Source organism: Haliotis rufescens, unplaced genomic scaffold, assembly GCF_023055435.1.
Source record: "Haliotis rufescens isolate VD_foot unplaced genomic scaffold, xgHalRufe1.0.p SCAF_4, whole genome shotgun sequence".
NCBI classification, from domain to species: Eukaryota; Metazoa; Mollusca; class Gastropoda; order Lepetellida; family Haliotidae; genus Haliotis; species Haliotis rufescens.
In genome coordinates, this window is record NW_025964112.1 from 17,245,275 (window position 1) to 17,270,838 (window position 25,564).

Consider the following 25,564-nt stretch of genomic DNA (forward strand, 5'->3'; position numbering starts at 1 on the left):
ATAGAAAACAGCAGATCAGTTGAGCTGAGGTTAACTTGTGCTGTGTCACGTGACGTTCATTAACTCAGAAAAAGCATGCAGCCTTTTGCTTCGAAGGGGGGTATAACTATAAGGGATGTATTCTCCCACTCAGATATCCATGTGCAGCCTGTTTTCTCTGTGGCAGGGTATAAGGAATCTATTCTCCCGTCAGAAAATTTATTTACCTCCAGGTGGGATACATAGTATTTTATCAAGATAACGCGAACCAATCAATTCTAAACATTTTGACAGGGAGTCATGATAAACGAAAAAAGATGGAATTACAACGTTAATCTTTGGGGCAATCAATTATCGGAACACCACTTAGGAACTTCACAGATCCATGTGGACAATTAATCCTATTAATGACAGGGAACAAAATGTTGACTTACTTGTCTGGTTGGCAGAAGCCCCGTCCTCCTCGTCCTCCTCGTCCTCCATGACGTCCTGATAGTCCTCATCCCCGTCTGACATGGACTCATCATCCGGGGGACTCATCAACTCTGCAAGGGACATGTGTATCGGCTCCTTCTTCCGTAACCTCCGAACACCAGTTTTCTGTCTTGCCCCTTCTCCCACACTGGCAGACATCGAATTGTTTTCTGAACCTCCAACAGCCCCTTTCACATCATCACTCATATCAAAAGCACATTCATTAGATTTAGAACTAGATGCGTCCACCAGAACAGTTTGTAAACTCTGGTCAATGTCTTTAGAAGAGTCGCCCGGAGAGAACTTGCCACGGCCACCCAATTTCAACATGGACGCCTTCTCTTCCAACCTTGCAATGGTTTCATCCGACACTCCTTCTTCAGCTTTATCATCACTTAAGAGGCTGTCCTCATGGGCACTCTCATGAAGCTTAATTACAACAACATTTTTAGCACAAGTTTGGTCCGAATTCCCATTACGATTTGTTATCCTCCTCTCCACTACTTCTATTGAATCAGCATCAACAATGGAGTGAAGACCTGCAACACTGCTGGCATCATTCACAGAGTCTTTCTGAGCCATCTCCTCAACACAAAGATCCGGATCAGAACATTCAGGAGTCTGTATGTCCGCACTGGGGTTTTCTGAATGGGGGTTTTGAGCATGAGGTTCCAATACTTTGCTTTCAGCAATAACTTTTGAGTTCGATGTCTGTACAACAGTTTTGTCGGAAACAGAAATGGCAGTGTCACATCTTATGTTGTCCTGTCTAAATTCCTGTGACTTCACACTGTGAGCAGAATCTTGAGATGCTGATGCTTGTGAATCCTTGCTCTCCTCTGATGGAGGGCTGTTGTTCAGAGTGGTTCCTTGGTCCCCACTTAAGCACATTTTTGAGTCAGGTAGAGTTGCAATGTATTTGGTATCACTGTGACAAGCTTTCAAACTGTTTGTACAATTGTCTTCAACACTTGTTTGAGCAACATCTTCATTATGCTGAGATCTCTCTGCAGAATCCAATAATGTTCTTTCAACAGTTTCACAGGTTTCTGTTCCCAATGAAGAAACTTCTGTAGCTTTGCTTAAAGCAACACTGTCAATAAGCTCAGAAGTCCTAGAATCGGAAGGCTTTTCAAAAACAGCACATGCCCCTGCGTCAGTAACAAGATCCTCCTCAGATTTGATAGAAGTAGAACTGGACTCAGTTTCAGAAGATAATTCTGGACATAAAGGTTCTGGTGTTTGGAGACATTCAGAATTATCTCCCCCTACTTCTCTGATACTGCTAATGCTGGCGACACTATCCTGTGTAGCAGACTGGCTAAGTTCCTGATTGGCTGAAAGAGTGGTGGAAGTAGAACAATCATTGTCTGCAGAATGCTCTTCTTCTGTTCCAACTCCACTCAACCTGGCATTATTGTCCAGGTAGCCACGGTCAGGCAGGGGCGGGGCACCAGTGTCCGAGTCCACAGAGGCTCCCCTTGAAGGTTTCAAATCACTATCAGACACTGACTTCTCTCCAAACCTATTGGTATCAGATAGAGACTTAGTGGCCGAATCATCCACTGCAATAGTACTTGCGGATACTGATTTACTCTGACCCATCCTTGACTGTTTCCTGAACAATATTTGAGGATTCGCATAAAGGTCTGAGTCTGTGTCACTTTGTAGTGGTTTGGTTAGAACACTGTCTGAGCTGTACCTTTGTCCATCACGGAGGGGTTTGGACACATTTGAAGCTGGGCAGCTGTTGAGCCTCTGAATAACACCCCCCACATCCTGGTCATGTTCACCTGTGTCTGGCTGGCTAGACTCCTCTGTCAGTGGTGTATCACTAAACATAGAACTTGTAACACTGCGACTCGGACCATCTCTCCCACTCTCTGGACTCTCCGTAGTTGGGGTGGTAATACCACTATCTCTACTACTTTCATTGGGAGGCGAACCATCCTTTGTCTCGGGCAAAGAATCAGGCTTAGCCACACCAGCAGTCTCAAATTCAGCATGATTTGCAGTGTTATTAATTGTTACCTTTGCTGCTTGTGATCGCTTAGCTGCATCTTCTGCAGCCTGCATTCGAACTTTCTTCCGAATCTCATCCAGAGTTTCATACCCAGGATCCATTTCAGCTTCAAATACATCATCAACATCTAGTGCAGCCTCTGCTCCTGCCACGGAATTTTGTTCTGAATATGCAGGAGAACCATTTTGTTCTGTGTTCACCGGAAAACCACCATTCACTATATGCACTATCATCTGCTCCCTGTCCTCGGGAATTGATTCACTGACACTTCTATTTGGTAACAGTCCAACTCCTGATTGTATTTTACTTTTGTGAATAAGTATGACATCTTCCTTATCAACATGAGATCGCCTGGTACCCCGCAAGGATGTTGCCCTGGACATTATTTTACGGTTATTTTCAAAATTATCCACTGGCTCTTGAGACTGATGTTGATCAGGCTGTACGGAAGTGACGTTGTACCTTCCTTTACTCCCAATCCGCAAACAACGTTTCAGTTTCGTAAAGAACCCCTCGCCAGAGGAGTTTGATATAGGCCTGCTGTTTGCTGGTAGCGTAGTAGCTTTAACTTCCCTTCTATGAGAATTAGACGGCATACTAACAGACCGTGAAACATCATTACCCTTTTTTTGTGCTGTAGCCATATCGCAACAAATGACAATATTACACAAAACGATCAATCAATTTTCTTACATAACATCCATATATATCAGTCAATTCATTGATTCCATAATAAATGACATCACAAACAGGCGAGTACCAGACATATCCCCCTGTGTAGTTTCATGAATATGAAATGAACTTCTCCAAATTAATTCAGGCCAGTCAAAAACATTCCAAGCCAAGTGATGATCTCATGAAATATTTCCTCTGTTTCAACATATGAAATACATCCTTGATGAAACTTGACATTGTTGATGAACATGTTTACATTCCTTCATGGAAAAGGAGACACATGAGTTGGACATCACTGCACATCAGGTTGGCTGTGATACATAGCTTTCAGCCATTACTGAATCTCTTGTTGATAAAGGCTTCAGGGTATTGGACCTGCTTCAGTCACAGTGGTGTTATCAGTTCAGTGGGACCCCATGAACAAAGTCAAGCCGGGGCTGAAACACAACCAGGATTAAACAGAGGTGGCTTATATTAGTCATACTTAACTATTCCTGTTGTGTTATCATTGTGTTGGCCACAAAGCTGAAAATATATACCAATGATTACACTACACCCTTTCCTGAAAAGAGATTTTCTGATAAGCTCATTTGGACAGTGACTTATATTTTTGTAAATGTTGTAATTATATCTAGGATGAAATAAGGAAGAGAATTTATGGATGTCAACTTGTTATTATGAGGAAACACATTGTTTTGGAATATATGCTTACTCCTGTATCGGGTGAATTCATCTGTACCTTACGAAGTTTTCAGTCGTCTGGAGACTGTTTTCAGCCAAGTAACGTTTAGACAACGTTTGTAATTTTTTTGTTATGAGGACCACGACGTTTGTCTATTGCTGATCACCTATCAGCGCCCATTATCTGTTGGCTTCCCTTGTTGAGTTTCCACCTCTTGTTATCTTATCACTTTTGTTGTTCTTACATGTACATATATATGCTCTCTGCCTCATAGCTGGTCTGTCTTAAAGACCCTGATACAAATATATATCAAATACAGCCCATGCAAGTCTATAATGTTTGGCAAGTCTAGATCACTGCAGTATCAGGGTCTGTACAAATCTGCTGAAAATGAAGAGAGTCACTGGGCTCCTTTTTATTATATTTTGATTAAGATAACTGAACAACTGGTTTTTTTATGTACGATATGTTCATTTCAGAGACTAGATTTTAGTCTACCTCATAGCATTCATTCACCTGATGAAGGAGTAAGCATATACTCCAAAACGTTGTGTTCCTCGTAATAAAGAAGTTGACATCCATAAATTCTCTTCCTTATGGGTATCACTTCTAAATGCCTTTCAAAGACTAGGATGAAATAACATGGGAAATGCTAATCCTATTACTAAAATCTAAAAAGTGTTTTGAAACTGATGTGAAAATAGTTGAAAGGTCATCATGTCTAGACCTGCCCGCAGGCATTATTGTATCGAATCCAATGTTAAAGTACCTCTGAATTTAAAAAAGAAAATGTTTCCCCCAATTTGCCTGCCAAGGGCACTTAGTTTTGAATTTTAGCTAAATCCCTGTCATATGAAAAATTGAAGCTGTACCATTTTCGCATGATAAAGCATAAAGAAATATAAACATTTCAAAATAAATTATTACATTGCTTTGTTTTCCGGTAAGGTTAGCATGGTTAGACCAATATATCAAATTATAATTACAGACAAATCTACCATAACGTTTGCAAAGAGTACAAGTCATTGCATGAAATCCCCATTTAAACATCCTTAATATTCAGTTTAAAAAATGCCCATTCTATTAGGGCTGGGACGGGTAACTCGGGTACCCGGGTCGGGTGGGTACTGAGTAGGACCCGAGTACCCACAGGACTACCCGGACCCGTGGTTAGTCATGTGATATATTGTTTAATGACAAAAATTATCTAGAACTCTATGATTACACTACAAGTCACTAATGTTCGCATTTCTTTCTGACTGTGCACCCATCCCTTCTGATTTTTCATATGGTTGAATAAAGAAATAACTTAATTCAACTTCAGTGTATGAATGACCAGATTGTTTAATACGTGTATCTTAATACGTTTTGCCAGGGCTATGCTAAAAATGTTCCCAATCGGACGTTTTGAGACATCTCTTGAGACCTACAGTGGGTACCCGGGTAGGGTTGGGTAATAGAGAGGTGGGTACCTGGGTAGTAAATTCGGACTCGTCCCAGCCCTAAATTTTATTAACATAAATACCCTGGACACATTTGCCACCATAGGTGCATTTTTGAAGGGTTGAAACCCATAACCGATCAGAGTGCAACTTCTGAATGCAAGTCTGGCATCAATCTACTCAAAATCAGCATAATTAATGGAATCTGAAGACTGTCTTAATGAACTATTATCTCCAAAGATGTTTTACAAAGTGGCATGAAGTCATGTTGAGTACTGGCAATATTGACACGTTTTTCCAGTCATTAAAGAATGGTACAATTTGATTGGCCATCTATCTTAGCATGAACGTGTCTCAAAACGAAGGTCTGATGATGAAAAGGTCCAGAATTTATCATAAGTATAATGGAGACATGCTTCTCAAGGTAATCAAGGATGCATTACTATGAGTTGTTCATCTATGTCTTTGAGATGTTCTGCTATAGTATTCTAATCAAGGGACCCCATAAATCTTTAATTCATGTCATGACAAGGACAACATGATTTTCATCCTTAATTTCAAACACTGAAGCAACTAGTACCTTGAGTCCTAGGTAAGCATGGATGACCACAAATTGCAGTACACAAGCTAAAACATTTTGTCCCTATTAGTTTCTGGACCTGTAGCCTTTTTCTGAAAGTTATCATTTATCATATTTCCACACTCCTTGTTACCAGTTTAAATTAGTGTTCAAAACACACATAGAGCCCTGGCCTAACAAACTGTAAATGGAAATTTCATCAATGTAATACCTTCCTTTCAATCAACACAACTATCAACAAACAACTTGTTAATGATCAATAGGCTGATTGAAGCTATAATAAAATGTTAATACCTTCTTAAGTACTGTGATGATTATTGGAGAGGAACTAACAGCTTTGAAATAGGACCTATAGTCATGATAGTCATGACAGTTGCATTTGGTTATTGTCTAAATATTTTTTAAAATTATCTTTATCAATAAACAAATCTCTACCTTATTTACATGATTGAAAGTTAATAAATAATAAAATATTTTAAGGACATGAAACATGTTTTAATTATTTTTGGCACTTATTTGTATATTCATAATGTCTTATCTGATCATACTATTATTTACATATAATACAAAGGATTCGATATTTAAATGAATATAAATCTACCTATCTAATTAAATTTACAAACAAAAAGACACAGAAACGCGCAAGTTAGGAGAAATGATATCGATGATATCGATGAAATTAGGCAAAAGGAGTTTTTATTTAAACTGGTAAATCTACTGTCTGAAGTAAATTAATTAAGACCCTATACTCTTATTCATTTTCTGCATATCTGTTTTTTGGGTATGTAAATAATAATAAAACAATAGTGATATATATTCTTTTCACTTTCTTATTTTATTTTGATTCTCGATGTCTTACAACAAGATTTACATTAAATGTTGAATAATTTGCTCAGCGTATACCAATGCTTGCTGAAGGTAGAATATCATCAAAACGATTCCAGTTCTGTCAAAACAACGGGCACCTGCTGCAGGGCCGTCAAAACACTGGTTACTCCTAATCGAAAGGCAAAATATAGAAAATGCTGGGGTAGTATTACCTTATTTATCCGTGGAATCGAAGAATAATCTCCATACAAAGATATATCCATTTTTTTGTATTTTTGGTACGATCCTATCCAGTGACCATCACACGAAACCCTCAGTGTCAGGCTTCCTAACAGGAAGTGAAATAAGATAACTTACTTCTCGCGAGATCAAAAACTAGAACGAGATGTCACGCGAATTCAACCAGTTCGTTCTAAATTGTGCACGAGTTTCCTATTCCGGAAAAACACATGAGAACATGTATAAATGCATCTTTACACGTATACATCGTGACATGAAATACTAATAAAGTAAAAATAAACGACATATCTTTCATGAACAAGGTTGTTTAAGTATGGCTCCTATATCAAGCTGAACAAAATCCAAACGGGTTCTAAACTATCAGGGGATAAAAGTATACACCCATGGTTGATGGTGGCTCTAAAATGAATCAATAGCATAGGCGGATACAGTTTTTTTGAAAAGGGTGTGTGGGGTGGGGGTGGGGGTGGGGTGTGTGGGTGTGTGTGTGTGCACAATTAAGATCTATTTATTGTCTTTGGTGGTAATTTATACAGAAATAAAGATTTTTTGGAAATAAAAAGGGGGTGGGGGTGTCCTTATGTGTATCGTTTCTAAATGCCTTTCAAAGATTTGTAATTTTTGTTTTCAAATCCAGTTTTCAAGTGTACACTTTCTTTTGCACAACAATTTAGTTGTCTATTAATTTTTGTGATGCGTTACTCGCGTGTTGCAATTTGTTTTGAAAACTGGCAGTCCTAGAAAGATAGGGTATAAAATTTAATCAGTACTTTTCTCGAAAAATAAAATTCTGACCTTATCAGCCTCACTAATTAATTAATTAATTGATTAGGGCCCAATCTCCACGTCTAGACATGAGTGACAATGGACTCCAAGTCGCGCCAGGATTGAAACGCAATCTGGTCATGCAAGCTTGTATTACATAGATGCACCAATGCCGGTGACACAAGAATGTTTAAAATATATTGCAGCCACAGTTTATTTTATTGCATGGATTTGATTTATTTACATCATGATCACTAACCTTAAATGATGATGAAATAAGGGCGGTTATGTAACACGTGCTGGTTTTGTCAACTGTCACTAAGTCACGTAAATGACAACCTGGATGATCAACATGTCTGTGTAGATTCTAACACGTACAGTTATCAAACAAACATCGCCAGTATTCGCCACAGTTGTATCAAAGACGGTGATTGTCCATACTATTTGTAATCAGTTACAGATATCAGTACTCCTATATTCCACTCAAATGCCTCATTTCTGTCACTTAGACCGCCACACCTGTACAATCTGTACAACTATACAACTGAGCTCTTTTTTCCATAGTCAAATGAAGATAATGTTTTTGCTAAAATCAGAACTTGCATGGAATGTTCAGGAGTTGATAGAAATATGCTGAAATGTTGAAAGTAATGATGGCGGTTCATCCTTTTGATTAAAGTTGTGGTGAAATGTGCCATTTTCGTTTTATTTTTGAGAACTTTTCCATGTAACGCTTGACGCATGCGCAGAAAACGTATTAAAACCTCGTGGTAAATTTTGCAAGTAGATCAGCGAAGATGTTGGTGTTATTTGAAACACCGGCGGGTTACGCCATGTTTAAGGTATATAATGTGCAAAATAGAAATATGTGTTTATTATGTCATCGTTGTCATTGTTCCAGAAAGTGTCATTTGCACGTGTTGCAGTTTTTAGTGATGTAAATATCAGGTTGATAAAATAAGATGCTGCTTCTCGACACGTGGTCGGAGTGATTCGAAAACACATCACACGCGTCATGAAGTTCATGAAGAATCAAAATAGAATTCATGTTTGCAACATTCTACCCGTGTTGTCATTTCTTAAAACCAGCATGACGTAGCCTTTCTGCCTTTTTGTTCCACTTAAACTTGACTTCCTTCGTGCTCAATATATGCAATGCATCAGCTGAATATGGACGCGTCCAATTATTATGCCATGATCATTCAGGGCTTGCAAGATTGATATCGTTGACACAGACAAATGTTTTATTAATAATATCGGATACAGCTACCCTTTCCAAATGTTGTTTAAGCAGTGATGTAAATCCCAACAACCATAACCCTAAGATTATTCATTATAATGCAAACCCCTTTCACATTGCTGTTTAAATGGTTAATGGGTTCATAGGCCAAGATATAAATGATTGGCTTATAAGGAATATGTGTAAGGGTGGGAGCTTCTATCACCTTCAGGGGCGATTGGGTACCCAGGGTACATTTCGATTGTATATAGATCAAGAGTAACCCTATCAGCCCATGATATTGCTAAGAAATGGCAGAAAACTCTGTTAAACACAACTCGCTTACCACCATTTTGTGTTTTAAATGTAACAACAAACAATACTATATTGTTTGAAATACTAATTCAGTAATTTCCTTTTGGTCTGCTTTGATGGGCATGTTCATCATGCATTTTGCAAAGTTTGCTATCAGCATTAAACCAACTATCACATTCATCATTTCTTATCTTGTCTATTTTATTTATCTTGTGTGAAACCATTTTATCATGTTTATCTTGCAGCTACTAAATGAAAAGAAATTATCGAAAGCAGATAACCTATTTGAAGATTTTAGTAGTCCAGAGGCAGCAAGTAAAGTGTGAGTAGTTTCATTACAACCTTTATGAATAAAATCAGTGCAGATCTGGGTTAGAATAGGTCACCAATGTTTGCCATAAGAGGCGACTGCTTCATATTTATTTTAAGCTGTGTGGCACTGCAGAGATTCTCTACTTTGGCATGGGTGGCCCTGTCATCTAAGACACAATTTGTTGTGCAGTGTTGCATCCCTAGGCATGCCAGAAACCTATGATTGTGGATTTGAATCCCAGTTTGCTCTGATTCAAGGTTTGTCAGCACCATAACTATGATTGTGGGTTTGATTGAAGTGGTAAAAATACCAGCATAACTCTGTACTTTCCAAACACATGGAGCTAATATGTCATATTATTGAAGTTCTGTTCTACTCATTACTTTCCAAACACCAGTCTAATTTCTGTGAACATCAACAGAATCTGTTTCCAACAGTTAACCATCCCAATAAATAATGGAGAGGTCTCCCAATAATTTAAACATTTATGCTTATTGAATGAGGAATGGTTTAAAACCTGATTTGCTTACTTGCAGAGTCAATCCCAATAATTGAAACATTTATGCTTATTGAATGAGGAATGGTTTAAAACCTGATTTGCTTACTTGCAGAGTCAAATTGAAGCATTTTCAAAAGTTCAAGGACATGACAGAAGCATTAGCAGGTTGGTGGATTAATGTTGATCAATTTATTGTTCTTAAATCTTTGTGCTTGGGTTAAACACGTTAAGGCACTGGCCAGGTATGTAATAAATAGAATGAAAACATTAGTAGACATTAGTATATTACAGTGTTGCAGTGTAGTCTTGCAGTTTCTGTTATTATGTCAGGGAGCAGTTCTTGTGCCTGTTAAAAACTTCTTTTGTTAACCTTTGAGGCATACACCCATCATATCCCCCAAAAGAAGCAGAAGAAAAACACAGCCCAGTTGTACAAATGTTGACATTCTCAGACATTTTCAGAAAGAAAAGCACCCAACATGTAGAACAAAAGGATTTTGAACACATTGAACTGGCATGTTTCTTTAATTTTATTGTTTTACCTACGATTTTGTTTATTATGGGAGTAAGAATATGACTATTCAAGCTGTTGTTCATTGTGCTGAACTATGAAAAATCTGAAAAGTTGATTTTTATAAGATGGAAAACTTTCAGACGAGTTAATATTGTTTACTCACCACCCCCAAAGTAATGTTTGTATCTGACATCAAATTTTGAACTGCTCCTTTACTGTCATGGTCATGGGCCTTGTAGCTTGCAACATCTGACATTTGTCATGAAATTAAGATTAGTTTTAAAATACAGATGGCTTTTTGTCATAGCTGTTATGTCTCATGTGTGAGGGAATGGTAATGGTTCATTTGATTGTATAATGAATAGTGACAGAGGAGGATCTTCATCATTCTTGATATATTGAGTCTGCAAAAACAGTAAATTGGATTGATTGCACCTCTGCATTTGTTGACTTTGTTCTTTCTGTGTTCAGCTGCAACAGCTGCAATCGAGGGGAAGATGAGCAAGACCCTGAAGAAGATGATGAAGAAGATGGTCGCCCAAGACATTCAGGAGGAGCTGGCTGTAGCCGATGCCAAACTGGGAAATGTCATCAAGGTAGGCAAGTCAGGATATAGAAGGGTGATGAGTATAGTTCGGACATAAGACCAAATATTTGCAAAATCCTGGGCTCTCTTGTTATCACAATTATTCAAAGATTAAATGTCCAGCTCTCCATGCAAGCTTGTGTCATTGAAAGGTGTCCACCTGTCTTTGTCAATAAATTTTAGTGTTAGTCTCTAGTCCTCAGTATTTACGTAGGATATTTAAATATTAAAGTTGACTGCAACTTTTAAGTGTCTGTCTTTGTTGACATTGTAATCTGTTGACTACATATCCAGGTGAGCTACAGACAAGACAGCTGCAGCCATTTTATGTTTAACTATTATTTTGAGAACAGTTTGGTTTCTATTTGCTAATCTTTGAATCACAGATTATATCTGATTTTCACTTCTGGGTTGTGAACTGCAAAGCCTTGCTTTTGGGTTCAGTATTGGGATAAAGATCTACTACCTCATGAGATATTCTGTCACTTTCACTTGGTGGTGAATGGGTCCACGGTCTTTATCCAATTAGAATGGACATGCATTGTGCTGGATGATTAAGGATTCATCCTGACCTCAGTGATTATATTACATGAAAGTAGTGGACCTATGTACACTGAGGACACTTCTATGTGATGAGAGGTCCGGGTAGCAGGTGCTTGTTTATGCAATGGTGACTGGAAACAGTCTTCTAGATGCATGCTATGTGTAGATGCTACCAATTTGGATAATTTCTTTCAGAGTTTCTGTTTTATCAATAGCCTTAACATCAGTGAGTTCTCTCATCAACTGTACAGTGCGATTTCACATTATTCTGTATTATACAACCCGTGAAGATTCCGGGGTAGAATAGGTCTTCAGCAACCCATGCTTGCCGTAAAAGGTGACTATGCTTGTCATAAAAGGCGACTAACGGGATCTGGTGGTCAGGCTCATGAAATTGATCACTGGATTGTCTGGTCCAGATTTAATTATTTACAGTGAGCTGTCAGATAGCTGGAATATTGCTGAGTGCGGCGTTAAACAACAAACCAACCAACCAACTGTATTATACAAAGTGTGAAGATCTTTGTGTCTACAATATTACTTCATTAGCTTTGAAAATATTTATCCTTTATAATGAATGTTTTGCCTAACTCTTTAAGAAAAGCTAGTTTTCTATTTGCTAATCTTTTTTGAATCGCAGATTATACCTGGTTTTCATCCTAGGTTCTGATCTGCATACAAGTTCTTAATTAATGAATTGATATTACAGTACACACCTGTGCACAAATGCATTCAAAACTTTGTCCAGATACATTTTCAAATTGGTGTCAATCATTGGCTGTTATGACTTAGGACAGTCAAATCTTTTAACCAAGTGCACACAGCGGAAATAAACCTTTTGCATCGTTTGTAATTATCCCCCGCCCAACAAAGTTTCCGGAGCATAACTCAGAAACCGTTCAATATTTTTTCATGAAACTTTGTAGGTTTGTCAGGTACATGCTGAACTGGTGCCTTTTGCTACATAGAAATTTTTATTTTTTACGCTTCCATGGCAACAAGATGGACTTAGGTTCCAAACTCTTCTTTTTTTATGATTTCCATGACAAGTTCCACCTTGGTTAAAAAAGGTTTTGTTTAGATTTAATTATGTCATAAATTATGTCATAAATTATGCAACAGGGGCGGGGGTTATAGCCACGTTATTGGCAAACTCTTGTTATAATTGGAATGTAGAAGCAAAAGGCTGATGACCTAAGGCTAAGGGTGTTAAAACAGCAAGTAAAAGGAACACAGCTATACAAGTATTCTAACCATGGGATCTGTCCATGTCTTACTGCCTGGGCCAGTCATTCATTAATTGTTGTCATATTGATTGGTTTGGGGGTTCAAGCTCACGAGCGGGATATTCTGTCACTTGAACTTGGTGGTGAATGTGTCATGGTCTTTATCATAACAGAATGGACATGCTTTATGCTGGATAATCAAGGATACTGCATCCTGACCTCAGTGATTATATTACATGAAAGTAGTGGACCTATATACACTGAGGACACTTCAATGTGATGAGAGGTCAGGGTAGCAGGTGCTTGTTTGTGCAATGGTGACTCGAAAACAATCATTTCAGAAATTCAGTCATTAACACAATGGCCAGGCAAAGTTCAATGCATATCTATCTCCTAGATACATGCAATATGTATGCTGATAAATAAGAGTTAGGGATAATGAATATGAGAACATTCCTTAATATAACTTAAATATAGCAAGTACTCTGGGTTAGAATAGTTCCTCTGCTACCTATGCTTGTGGTTATAATCGCAGGAGATGTCTGAAATATTGAAGCCACAGATATTATGAAGTTCACACGCGGCTTTAAACACCATGTCATGGAATGTAACAATTCAGAAAGGGATCTAGAATTAGAAACATTTGGGATGTGCACACTATCGCAAAAAACACCTCATAGGGATACAAATGAGGTGTAAGGCTAACATGTAGTCTCTAAAATAAAATATTTTGCAGAAGAAAACATTTGTTAAATTAACATAATGTAATATGCTAAAAAGCAGCTCAGAGACTCTCTTCAATGCAGTGATCTAGACTTGACAACTATTAATATTATTGACTTCTATGGGCTGTATTGGATATATTTGTTTCCGGGTCTGTATGACAGACTGGTAAGGTGTCTGAAATCCATCCCCCCCCCCCTGATAGTTTGGATGATTAGTCACCGCAATCACTGGATGCTCAGGTCCAGGAGCTTTACAGGTTGCCGTCATACATGTCATGGAACATTGACTGGTGTCAACCAACAGGCGAAGCAAAAAATCCATTGAAATGTTAAGCCCAAATGACCTGCTCACTCTCCTATCCAGAGAGATTGTCAATGATATTTGTGTTCCAGGACAAGTTTGACGTTCAGTGTGTGACAAACTCCAACATTCAGGAGCTCATGCGAGGTATCCGGTCACAGATGGACAGCCTCATCACAGGGTTGCCAGAGAAGGAGATGTCAGCCATGGCCCTCGGTCTCGCCCACAGGTACCCATCGACTAATTCCCATTTAAAAGACTCTTGTTGTGTTTGAATAGCCACGTCCTTGTCCTTTATCATTGCATTTGGCAAAGTTAGACAAATCTCGTCTTTCAGATTTAATCTTAGGTTAGTCTTAACTAGTGAAAAGTACGTAACGTTATCAGATAATGTTTGATATAGAGCCCCTAACTAAATGAAAAGAAGTATTGGTCATATATGTTGAATATCAAATAAAGTGATTGTTAAGAGTTAGTACTTGGAAGTTGTACCACTTGTGTTTGGGTTGAGTGATGTTTCTGTGACAGTGACTCTTGTTGGAATCTTGTTAAGACATAATTTGGTAGAGCCTGCATTTTGTAACATCGAAGTATGACCACTTTAAAACTTTTTGTGTAAGCAAGTTGAGTTATTGCACAATCATTTTAATTTTCAGCCTGTCCCGCTACAAGTTGAAGTTCAGCCCTGACAAAGTGGATACCATGATTGTCCAGGCTATATGTAAGTATCTCGACGACACCTGAGGGTGAAGATGTAATTGGGGGACTTCGTCACCTTTCTCACGAATAGGTTCAACAATTTTTAAAATTCTATGAATTATGATAAATTTCTTAATAGTGTTTAAGCAGTAAGATGAAAATACTGCTGTTGCTGCGACAAGCTGAAGACAATCTTGAGCATGTTCAGTCTTCTCTGTTTCTTGTTTAACACCGCACTTGACAATAACTCAATAAGATTAACAGTAGCCATTTTTGTGCTGTTAGTGTTACACTAACAAGAACAAGGCTATTAATCTATGACACAGTGTCATTGTTTACTAGTCTTGTTCTCTAATGTTTCTTGGGGCACGGGTGGCACGGTGGCCCAGCCGCGATTCGCTGTGCAGAGTTGCGTACCTTGGGCAAGCCAGAAACCTATGATTGTGGGTTTGAACCCTGGTTCGCCCCGATTATGTTTCTAGGTTTGTCAGCACCATACCCGTGCTCGTGGGTTTCACCGAAGTGGTGAACATATGAGACCTGCATCACTTCGGGCTTTCCTCCCACATTAAGCTGACACACCGTGATATAACTGGAATACTGTTAAAAGCGGCGTTAAACCCAACTCACTCACTCACTCACTCACTCACTCACTCACTCACTCTAAAGTTTCTATTAAAATGCTGCAGTGGTAAATGAGTTTGTGGAATATGTAAAACTTCTGAAAAGGCCTAGTCAGCGTGTTTCCAATCTGCTGTGTGATTTGCAGCCCTGCTGGATGACTTGGACAAGGAGCTCAACAACTACATCATGAGGTGCCGAGAGTGGTATGGCTGGCATTTCCCTGAACTTAGCAAGATTGTCACTGACAATGTCGCATTTGCTAAAGTAATCAAACAAATAGGTAAGGAGGACCCTAAAGTTTGTGTGCTAAATTACCAAGAAGGATTAGTCCTCAAGTTTAAAATATGCTCATGACACTAACTAAAGTGGTTGCTGTTCGGAAGTAGCTTTTGGTTTTCACTATGTTTAGGAAATGTTTAAAAAACAAATGTTCTTATTATTTGGGACAGGAAAATTACTTGCATTGTTAGTAATTTGAAACGTCTGTAGAACGTTTGGTTTCCTAGACATGAGTTTTCATCTTTTTGAAACTATTATTGTGCTATCCTAAAGTAATCATTCTGTGAACAGCGTTTTATGTGAAGGTAGTCACAAAGTTTCATGCAGGGGTAGAAAGTGTTATTTATAGAAAATATGCGTTCCTAATAGTTTTGAGGCTTAGATGTTCCTGTTCGCTCTAGAGATGACTTTTGCCCTTTCGTCAGGTGATAGAACTAATGCTGTCTCCTGCGATATGTCGGCTATATTACCTGAAGATGTCGAACAGGAAGTGAAGGATGCCGCAGAGATATCAATGGGAACTGAGATATCGGAGGAGGATTTGTTGAATGTAGGATACCTGTGCGATCAGGTACATGAGAGAATTACATTTGTAACCACAAGTACTTTGGGACTGATTTTCTTCTAAAGTAAATGTTGCCATTATTGTTCTATTAAGACTGCCATCATGAGATTCTGGGGCAGAATAGTTCCCAGTACCTTGTACTTGTCCCAAGAGCCGTCTAATAGGCACTTGTTATTGTGCCCATTGTTATACAAAGGAAATGTGTGACTGGTGTCAAACTACAGCTTATCATTTACTCTTTGATTAATAGTAAATGATAGCTTCATATCTTCATTTATCAGATAGGTATTTGTGGGTTTGTGTTAAAACATTTGCTCACTTGTTTGATGTACAAGGCTCACAAGCTTAAATAAGTGCCCACTCACCTGAGATATGTTTGTGTGCATGTTGCAGATATTAGAAATCACTGAGTATAGGACCCAGCTGTACGACTACCTCAAGAACAGAATGGTGGCGGTGGCCCCAAACCTGACAGTTCTGGTGGGGGAGCTGGTTGGAGCAAGGCTTATAGCCCACGCAGGTAATTGGTGTATATGTAGCATGTGTTAAATGTACATGTGTGTATGGATAATGTCCGACTTAAGAAACACACAAACCCCACCCTGCCCTATATTGGTTATAGAAAAAATGATAGGCACAGAGCTCCCTATAATCATGATAATCTGCATATTTGGGTAAAGTACGCAAAATAACTCTCCATTACCCATTTATTTTGAGTTACTTGCATACAAACATGCATACAAAATTTGAAGAAAAAAACCCAAACAGTAATGCACTGCTTTAATTACCCTATGTAGCCTTTTTAACTTGTGTACTAGCATTTCTGTATGGATATCTATTAACTGATTGAATCACATCGCACATACATAAAAAACTACTGCAGTGAGTGAAAAAGGCTCAACGCCCTGCTGTTCATTTGAAATATGTATCGCTGTTTGTGCAACATGCTACACACTTGTAGTAGCACACATACAAATACATATGATATTAGAAGTCTCCTCAAACAGCATTTTTAAGCAGAATTAAGAAAAATGTTTGACCTGGCTGGATTTAGTTTGTTTGTTGTTTAACGCCAAACTCAGCAATATTACAGCTTTATGACGGCGGTCTGTAAATAATCGGGTCCAGACAATCCAGTGATTAATATCATGAGCATCGATCCATGGAATTGGGATCGATGACACGCATCAACCAAATCAACGAGCCTGACCACCTGACCCTGCTAGTCGCCTTTTATGACAAGCATAGTCACCTTTTACGGCAAGCATGGGTTGCTGAAGACCTATTCTACCCCGGAATCTTCACGGGTCTGACCTGGCTGGAAAAAGGGTGGGTTTCAATGTGACCTGGCTCTGGGATTGGGTGATTTTCAGTGTGTGACCTGGCTCGGGATTGGGTGGTTTTCAATGTGTGACCTGGCTGGGGATTGGGTTGTTTTCAATGTGACCTGACTGGGGATTGGGTGGTTTTCAATGTGTGACCCTTGGGATTGGGTGGTTTCCAATGTGACTTGGGTGGGGATTGGGTGGTTTTCCATGTGTGACCTGGCTCAGGATTGGGTGGTTTTCAATGTGGCCTGGCTGAGGATTGGGTTGTTTGCAATGTGACCTGACTGGGGATTGGGTGGTTTTCCATGTGTGACCTGGCAGGGGATTGGGTGGTTTTCAATGTGACCTGACTGGGGATTGGGTGGTTTTCAATGTGTGACCCTTGGGATTGGGTGGTTTCCAATGTGACTTGGGTGGGGATTGGGTGGTTTTCCATGTGTGACCTGGCTCAGGATTGGGTGGTTTTGCAATGTGACCTGGCTGGGGATTGGGTGGTTTGCAATGTGACCTGGCTGGGGATTTGGTGGTTTGCAATGTGACCTGGCAGGGGATTGGGTGGTTTGCAATGTGACCTGGCTGGGGATTGGGTGGTTTGCAATGTGACCTGGCTGGGGATTGGGTGGTTTGCAATGTGTGACTTGTCTGATTGTGTCATGCTATGCTATTAAACATTGGTTTGCTGGAGACAGGCTTAATTATTTACGGGCTGTGAGGCTTCACCTGGAAAATATCCGTGTAAAACATGCACTGCAGATGTATTATGACAATGCTGAATATAGTGACTGTTGACACTGTAAGGGGGCTACAGTCAAGATTTTACTGTCAGAATGATGTGTTATGTAAATGTCATCCTGTCTGTAGGTTCTTTGCTCAACTTGGCGAAGCATCCGTCCTCCACAGTACAGATCCTGGGCGCCGAGAAGGCTTTGTTCAGAGCCCTCAAGACCAAACACGATACGCCCAAATATGGTCTCATCTATCATGCATCACTCATCGGCCAGGCAACTCCAAAGAATAAAGGAAAAGTAAGAGAATGAACCTAGAGTTGAATGTATTTCAATCTCGCAATTCAACCATTGCAAGACTAAAACTGGATCTAAAATTTGAACAACTTAAGTATTCTTAATCTACCCGTCATGCATAGTAGAGTTTACAAAGATTTTATGTCCATGTGTTATACCTGATCATAAATTTGCCACAGACATCACATGTTGCACTGGTTTTGTAGATGTCTCGAATGCTGGCTGCCAAGGCGGCTCTGGCCATCCGAGTGGATGCGCTGGGTGAGGAGACGAATGTTGAGCTGGGCTTGGATCACAGAGCAAAGCTGGAGCAGAGGATGAGGGCACTGGAGGAAGGAAGTGTGAGTGCTGGAGATTCTGGTTATAGCATGGCATGGTGGAGATACTGGTTATATAGTGTAGCATGGTGGAGATACTGATTATATAGTGTAGCATGGGGGAGATATTGGTTATAGCATTGTGTGGGGGAGATACTGGTTATATTGTGTAGCGGGTGAGGGGGGATACTGGTTATAGCAAAGCGTGGTGAGAAACTGGTTATAGCATAGTGTGGTGGAGATACTGGTTTTATAGCATGGCGTTGGGGAGATACTGGTTATAGCATAGCGTGGTGGAGAAACTGGTTATAGCATTGTGTGGGGGAGATACTGGTTATATTGTGTAGCGGGTGAGGGGGGATACTGGTTATAGCAAAGCGTGGTGGAGAAACTGGTTATAGCATAGTGTGGTGGAGATACTGGTTATAGTATAGCGAGGGTGAGACACTGGTTATAGCATAGCGTGGTGGAGATACTGGTTATAGCATAGCGAGGTGGAGATACTGGTTATAGCATAGCGTGGGGGAGATACGGGTTATAGCATAGCGTGGTGGAGATACTGGTTATAGCATAGCGAGGTGGAGATACTGGTTATAGCATAGCGTGGGGGAGATACGGGTTATAGCATAGCGTGGGGGAGATACTGGTTATAGCATAGCGAGGTGGAGATACTGGTTATAGCATAGCGAGGTGGAGATACTGGTTATAGCATAGCGTGGGGGAGATACTGGTTATAGCATAGCGTGGGGGAGATACTGGTTATATAGTGTAGCAAGGAGGAGATACTGGTTATAGCATAGCATGTGGAGATACTGGTTATAGCATAGTGTGGTGGAGATACTGGTTATGGTGTAGCATGGTGGAGATACTGGTTATGGTGTAGCATGGTGGAAATACTGGTTATAGCATGGCTTGAAGATACTGGTTATGAAGCGTAGCAGGTTGGATAAACTGGTTATGATAGTATAGCAGGGTGGCTAAAGTGGTTATATAACCACAGCAGGGTGGCTAAACTGGGTATATAGCATAGCAGGGTGAATATACTGGTTATCAGTGTGTTAGTATCGCAGAACAGATATTTTTCCTCCCACATTAAGCGTTCAACCTAAATAACACAACTGTTCAAAGCAACATTTGACCCAACTCACACTGATTGATCATGTTTGTTTCCAGGCCAGGAGAATCAGTGGAACAGGCAAAGCCAAGTTCAAGGCTGAGAAGTACGAGAACAAAAGGTAACAGTCAAATCATCACCGTTCTTCGGGTGTCGTCATGTAAAACAGATTGTCCAGATTGACCAGCAGTACTAATGTTAGTTGTAAAAGCCTGTTCTGTCACTATCTACGATTTGCTATATTATTAAAGCATGATTAGGATTATCGCATGAAACAATCTTGAAATATAGTTTGTTGTATAGTGGTGTCAAATGTGTCTGTTATGAGGAATGATGTGTGTAACACAGTGTAAGTGGACCAAGCAAATTTAATATGAACCCACTTGTCAATTAATCAAATCTTGTTTGCTTGCAGTGAAGTCAAAATGTACAATGTTGGTGACGACTCCACATTGCCCAGGGTTGCTAAGAAGAGGAAGTTTGACGAGCAAGAGGAGGAACCTCTCACGCCAAAACAGATAAAACAAGAACCTGCCGAAAATGGTCAGTGGTTTATTGGTGGATATTTACACGGAACTCAGTTGTTTTCAGAAATAGGTTTTGTAATGACAGCTTATAAAGTTTTCCTTGAAATGTTGTTTGTGCCAATGATGTATTATTGATACTTACTGACAACTTGATGAGATAGTCAACTTCGTCACTACCTCTGAGGCACAGCATATTCCTTGGGAATCTCATATGATGAAATGATCCAAAAGTTTTGGTGTTTTTTACCTGTCAAATGGGACGACTTTAATGTTTTGGTGGAATTTATCTGCTGTCGACATCTAGAAAATGAACTAGGCAAAACAATGACTGATAATTTATCTTGTTAGCGGTTTTGATGCAGTTCACAACTATACTTGTGGGGAAATTAGGAACTTTGATCAGTGTTCTGCTGTTTTCAATATGTGCGCAGGGGCGGTCAGATAGCCTAGTGGTTAAAGCGTTTGCTCGTCACGCCGAAGACCCGGGTAAAATTCCCAACATGGGTACAATGTGTGAAGCCCATTTCTGGTGTCCCCCGCCATGAAATTGCTGGAATATGGCGTTAAACCATACTCACTCACTCATTATGAGTGCATGAATCATGTTTTGGTTTGAAATATTCATTTAAGTGTTCATTACATGGATATGTAATGTATGCTCAACACATGCATGGGTGTTTCAGGGTCAAGCAGTGCGGAGGAATCGGAGAAGAAGAAGAAAAAGAAGAAGAAGAAGAAGCATGAAGACGCAGATGTCAGCCAGGAAGCTTTGGGTGAGTTAACAGCGTCGACCATTGTCGGGCGGTTTGTTCAAGATGTCAATAAGCACCGCTGAATTTGTTATGGTGATCTAACAGGTGGCTGTATTACAGGTATACTGCATTTTGAAATACTATTTAATACATATCACAATACGTTTGGAAAAATACTGGCAAAGTTTACATATCTGACATGCCGAATTGAAATTATGAATTTCATGAATTTGCAACTGTTACTGTGATCTCAAAGCGAAACTATTCGCGACCAACTTGACTATGAAGTTATCAAAATGTGAAGAGGTAGTCCAATGCATAGGTCGATTTGTATTATGCCCACCTCCCTAAGGTCCAGACCTCAGTGATTATATTACATGAAAGTAGTGGACCTATATACACTGAGGACACTTCAATGTGATGAGAGGTCAGGGTAGCAGGTGCTTGTTTGTGAACTGTGTAAACAAGCATTTCTGAAGTATGGGTTGTAAAATAATGATAGAAACTTCAAATGCATGCCTGTTTTCTGTTGCAACTGTGGCGATCTGGATATATGCTTAGAATTGTAATTGATTGCTTCAGCCTTATGGGGATTCCTTGAAATGCATTTTTGCCTCATTTTCACTTCACTTTGTTTTTAGGTTAGAGTGAGTTAGGAAGTATTAATCTGTAAACTCACTCTTTACATTATCAACTTTGTGCAATGTGGGTTTGAAATCTCCAGAAAAGAATGACCACGTGTGGATTTATTTCAACAGTTCCATCATAGATAAAACTACTTAAATCTTTGTGTCATCATACCCAGGGAGCTTGGGACATTGCACACAATATCAATCATTGGGTAGGGCTGGTCCAGACGTGAATATTGACTGCTCGTCGTTATGTAGCTGTAGTATTGCCAAGTGTGGCATTAAACTTGTTGGAGTCACCTGACTTTAAATGTTTTTATTCACTGATCTAATTGAGTGTTTGAGACTACTATAAAAAATTGTGTGGAGTTTTATGTTATTCAGATCATGTTGACACAATGTGTAAATATAGTATATGAAGTTTTCCTTGTGCCAATGATGTATTGTTGATACGTACTGACAACTTGATGAGATAGTCAACTTCGTCACTACCTCTGAGGCACAGCATATTCCTTGTCATTATTTCAAATTTCAGATGATTAAGCGACACATGAGCATTTTTGCTGAGTCCCATAAGTTGTCTAACTCTACAGCAAACTATGTTTGTATCATGGATATAATGAACTGTTTTTGTGGTCCTGGCCATTTGCTCTATATATGCTTATAACGAACTTTGGTTTTTACAAATTAAACAATGCTAAACTAAATGGCCCATTTGAGTTTGTTATAACCGTAGTTTACTGTACCCCTATAACTGCTCTTGTTTGAAGCAAGTTTAAGATGTTTTCTACAACAGGTTATGTTGTTACAGGTTCACCCAATGGAGATGTTGCTTCAGAGAAAAAGAAGAAGAAAAAGAAGAAGAAAGCTAAAGAATCAGACAGTGATTAGTTCTGTGATCTGTAAATGTAAACTCTTGTACTTTTTCTGAATGAACTGATCCTGGCTGTGTGCATAGTGCTGTCAACACATGGCACCTGGAGAGCTGGTAGTACCTCATCATGTACATGCGTTGAATCCATGTACAGGGAGAGAAACTGTCTGCCAACACATGGACGTTAACCGGGTATGGAGATCATCAGCTTCAGTGCATTATTATTGAAGGTGGATATCACATTTTCTGTTGGGCATTAAAGAAGTGTTTGCCGAATTTGTGAAGATTTTAAGAGGTCAAGTGTCACAGATGTTCCAGTAGCTTTATCATGGCAATGTATACCACTCAACATTTGCTAAAGACCAAAATAGTCGTCTTTAGTCGAAGGTGTGGTCCTTGGCAATATATGGTGGTTGAGAAATGAATAATATCAGCCAGCAGATATACCACTCAACATTTGCCAAGGACCAAAATAGTCGTCATAAGTCAAGGGTATGGTCCATGGCAAATGTTTGTGGTATATATGCTTGCTGAAGTTATTCTTTTCTCAACCTCTATATACTTTAGCTTAGGAATGTTACCTGTTCTCTTATTCAAGAAGTTACATGTTGTGGAGGGCAAGTTAATGTCATGTCAGTTTGTTGTCTTTCTTTTGAAGATGTGTAGTGAGAAGTGGAAATTTAGGAATGGTACGAGATGAAATAAGCTGTAGTATTTGTTACTATTTGTTGTTGCTGAAATGACACTACTTTATTGAAGGATAATCAGTGTTGAATATTCACTCAAAATCTATCCGGACTGGCAACTCAAAGTTATCTGCCCTGTTAGAAAGTTGGCAGTCCAAATTTTATACGAATGTTTATTCATATTTACATTATGGCTGAAAAAGTCAGCACGGCCAACGTGGTGTGCATTCTCTAAAAGTTGACTGCCCAAGACAAAAACAGCCCTTCTTGGACAAATGGGCAGGCAGGCATTTCCAATGCTGGGTTAATGCTTTCAGACATAGGAAGCCAAGGCCCATCTATGCGATAGTGCGGGATGTGTGCACTTGACCTATGATATTTGAGAACAGTGACAGGTATCACCAGTAATATGCATTTATTCCTTGTAAATAATGAACCTTGAGTCAACTGGACATATATTTCATACCTTTATTTCAAGTTTGTAGAGTATACACAAGTTTTTGAAGCTGTTGAAGCTGTTTTACATCCCTGTTAAAGGTTGCAATTTTAGTTCATCAACTTATTTTAGTATGATCTTTTTATTGAGGTAAGCAAGTGTTATGTTACTGTTTAGTAAAAATGCAGATTTTATTAATGATTTGTTGACATTAGAAGCTATGAATTTGTGAAAATGGTTCCAAGTTGTTTTTGAATGCTTGACGGTTTGTCAATCATGTGAAATAGATTTTACTTAAGTCGATTCCATATCATTCATTCATGACTGCAGAGGTACTACCGTACAGCAGAGGTATTTAATTGTACCTGAGGAAAGAGTTAGCATTCCAAGTCACTGTGTTAGAAAGTGTTGATCTGTTTGGACTTGTAGTCCACTTCAGAAATGTCATTTCAATCCTTCAACCCTTGATAATGTGTTGCCCATGGCATCAATCTTGTCCTGTATTCCTCTGTTTGGTAACCTTGGTTACAACTTCTGACTTAAGAACTTCACCTAGGCTTTACATACCAATATATCAGAAAAACTCATTGTAAATACACGCCCATAACTTTCAAATTCTGTAAATATTTTCCATTTCCCAACCTATTAAGACATTTGAGTTCTACGCTGGTTTCTGCATGAATATACATCCTGACTGCTACAGAGTGCCGGCCTTCGTGTGTGGTGGGGTCATCAAGGCTTTATATTTGTCATATTTCATACATGAGAACAGTAAAAATATCAAACGTGTGTGTTGTATTTTCATTTACCTTCCAAGACTGGCCTTTCAGCATATATTGATAGACAAGAACTAATTTTGTAAGATAGCTTTTCTGGAGGCAAGATCTCGTGGATCAAGTTGCTGCAGACTTGTCTCCCTTTTGCTGCTACTCCGCACCTCCTTCCTAGCCTGTAACACTTTCATTACAATCTCGGCAACATTGCTGCCCTCAGTGTGGAAGTGGCCGTTACAGGAATCTTGAAATTTGCCCTCTAACCCCAAATGTAGTTACGTTTATATTTTTGTTTGGGAATGCCAGCATGGTGAATTTTGAAAGGGTTTAGGACTGACCAGATTTTCCAGATGAATTTACCATTTTGTGTTTGTTTAATCAGATTGGTTCGAAAATCACCCAACATTCCCCTTAACATTCTTACTATACCAGTTACATGATGGTTGAAATGAAATAGAAATTCAAATTGAGAAAAAAATAAAATCATTAAGCTGGGGTAAGAGTATTCGGCATCACGGCAGTCATCACATGTTTGTAAACAGAATGGCCAGTCTGTTGGAAGTTCCAACAGCAAGCATGTTTATGGCCACCCATCACAGTGGGGAGCTTTGACTGGTGGCAGTGATGGTATAGAGAGCTGTGAACGCGCTTTGAGGAGCTTGGCTGCCAGGATTATTGAGCAGGGTTGGTTGGTTTGTTGTTTAACGCTGCACTCAGCAATATTCCAGCTATATGACGGCGGAGATCACTCCAGTGATCCCATGGTAGACGTCTGCAAATTGTATGAATTTGGGGGTTTCCCCCGCATTATTTGACAATCTTTTTATAAAGAAAAACAGTCTTCACAGAAAGGGTTTGAAGACTACAAGCTGAGGTTCAGGGTTTTTTTCAGTTTTCATTCATCCATAGCAATATTTCAACATCACCAGTCCGTAGGTCTTATTTGGCACAGACAAACCCAAGAACCAATGATAATGGTGTTCTGCAAGCAGCCAGGATCCTCAGTGCGG

General features: G+C 39.3%; 2 protein-coding genes across 2 annotated transcripts in view; one reads left to right on the forward strand and one right to left on the reverse strand.

Moving 5' to 3' along the window:
- Positions 1 to 7,036, reverse strand: part of LOC124149217 (microtubule-associated protein futsch-like) — a 52,824-nt gene extending 45,788 nt beyond the window's left edge. The window contains exons 1-2 of the mRNA XM_046520658.2: positions 6,896 to 7,036; positions 414 to 3,588 (exon numbers count right to left, since the gene is read on the reverse strand). Coding sequence (XP_046376614.2) covers positions 414 to 3,120 — 2,707 coding nt within the window. The 5' untranslated portion in view covers positions 3,121 to 3,588; positions 6,896 to 7,036. The remainder of the gene's footprint in view (positions 1 to 413; positions 3,589 to 6,895) is intronic.
- A 1,379-nt stretch (positions 7,037 to 8,415) lies between these two features.
- On the forward strand, positions 8,416 to 24,570 carry LOC124149219 (nucleolar protein 58-like). Its single transcript, XM_046520662.2, has 15 exons — positions 8,416 to 8,530; positions 9,468 to 9,544; positions 10,147 to 10,199; positions 11,020 to 11,144; positions 14,022 to 14,158; positions 14,586 to 14,650; positions 15,398 to 15,532; positions 15,957 to 16,102; positions 16,490 to 16,616; positions 18,286 to 18,449; positions 18,653 to 18,787; positions 19,937 to 19,998; positions 20,293 to 20,420; positions 21,088 to 21,177; positions 22,597 to 24,570. The coding sequence occupies exons 1-15, from the start codon at positions 8,486 to 8,488 to the stop codon at positions 22,674 to 22,676; spliced, it is 1,569 nt and encodes a 522-aa protein (XP_046376618.2). The 5' UTR covers positions 8,416 to 8,485; the 3' UTR covers positions 22,677 to 24,570.
- Positions 24,571 to 25,564: the final 994 nt, after the last annotated feature.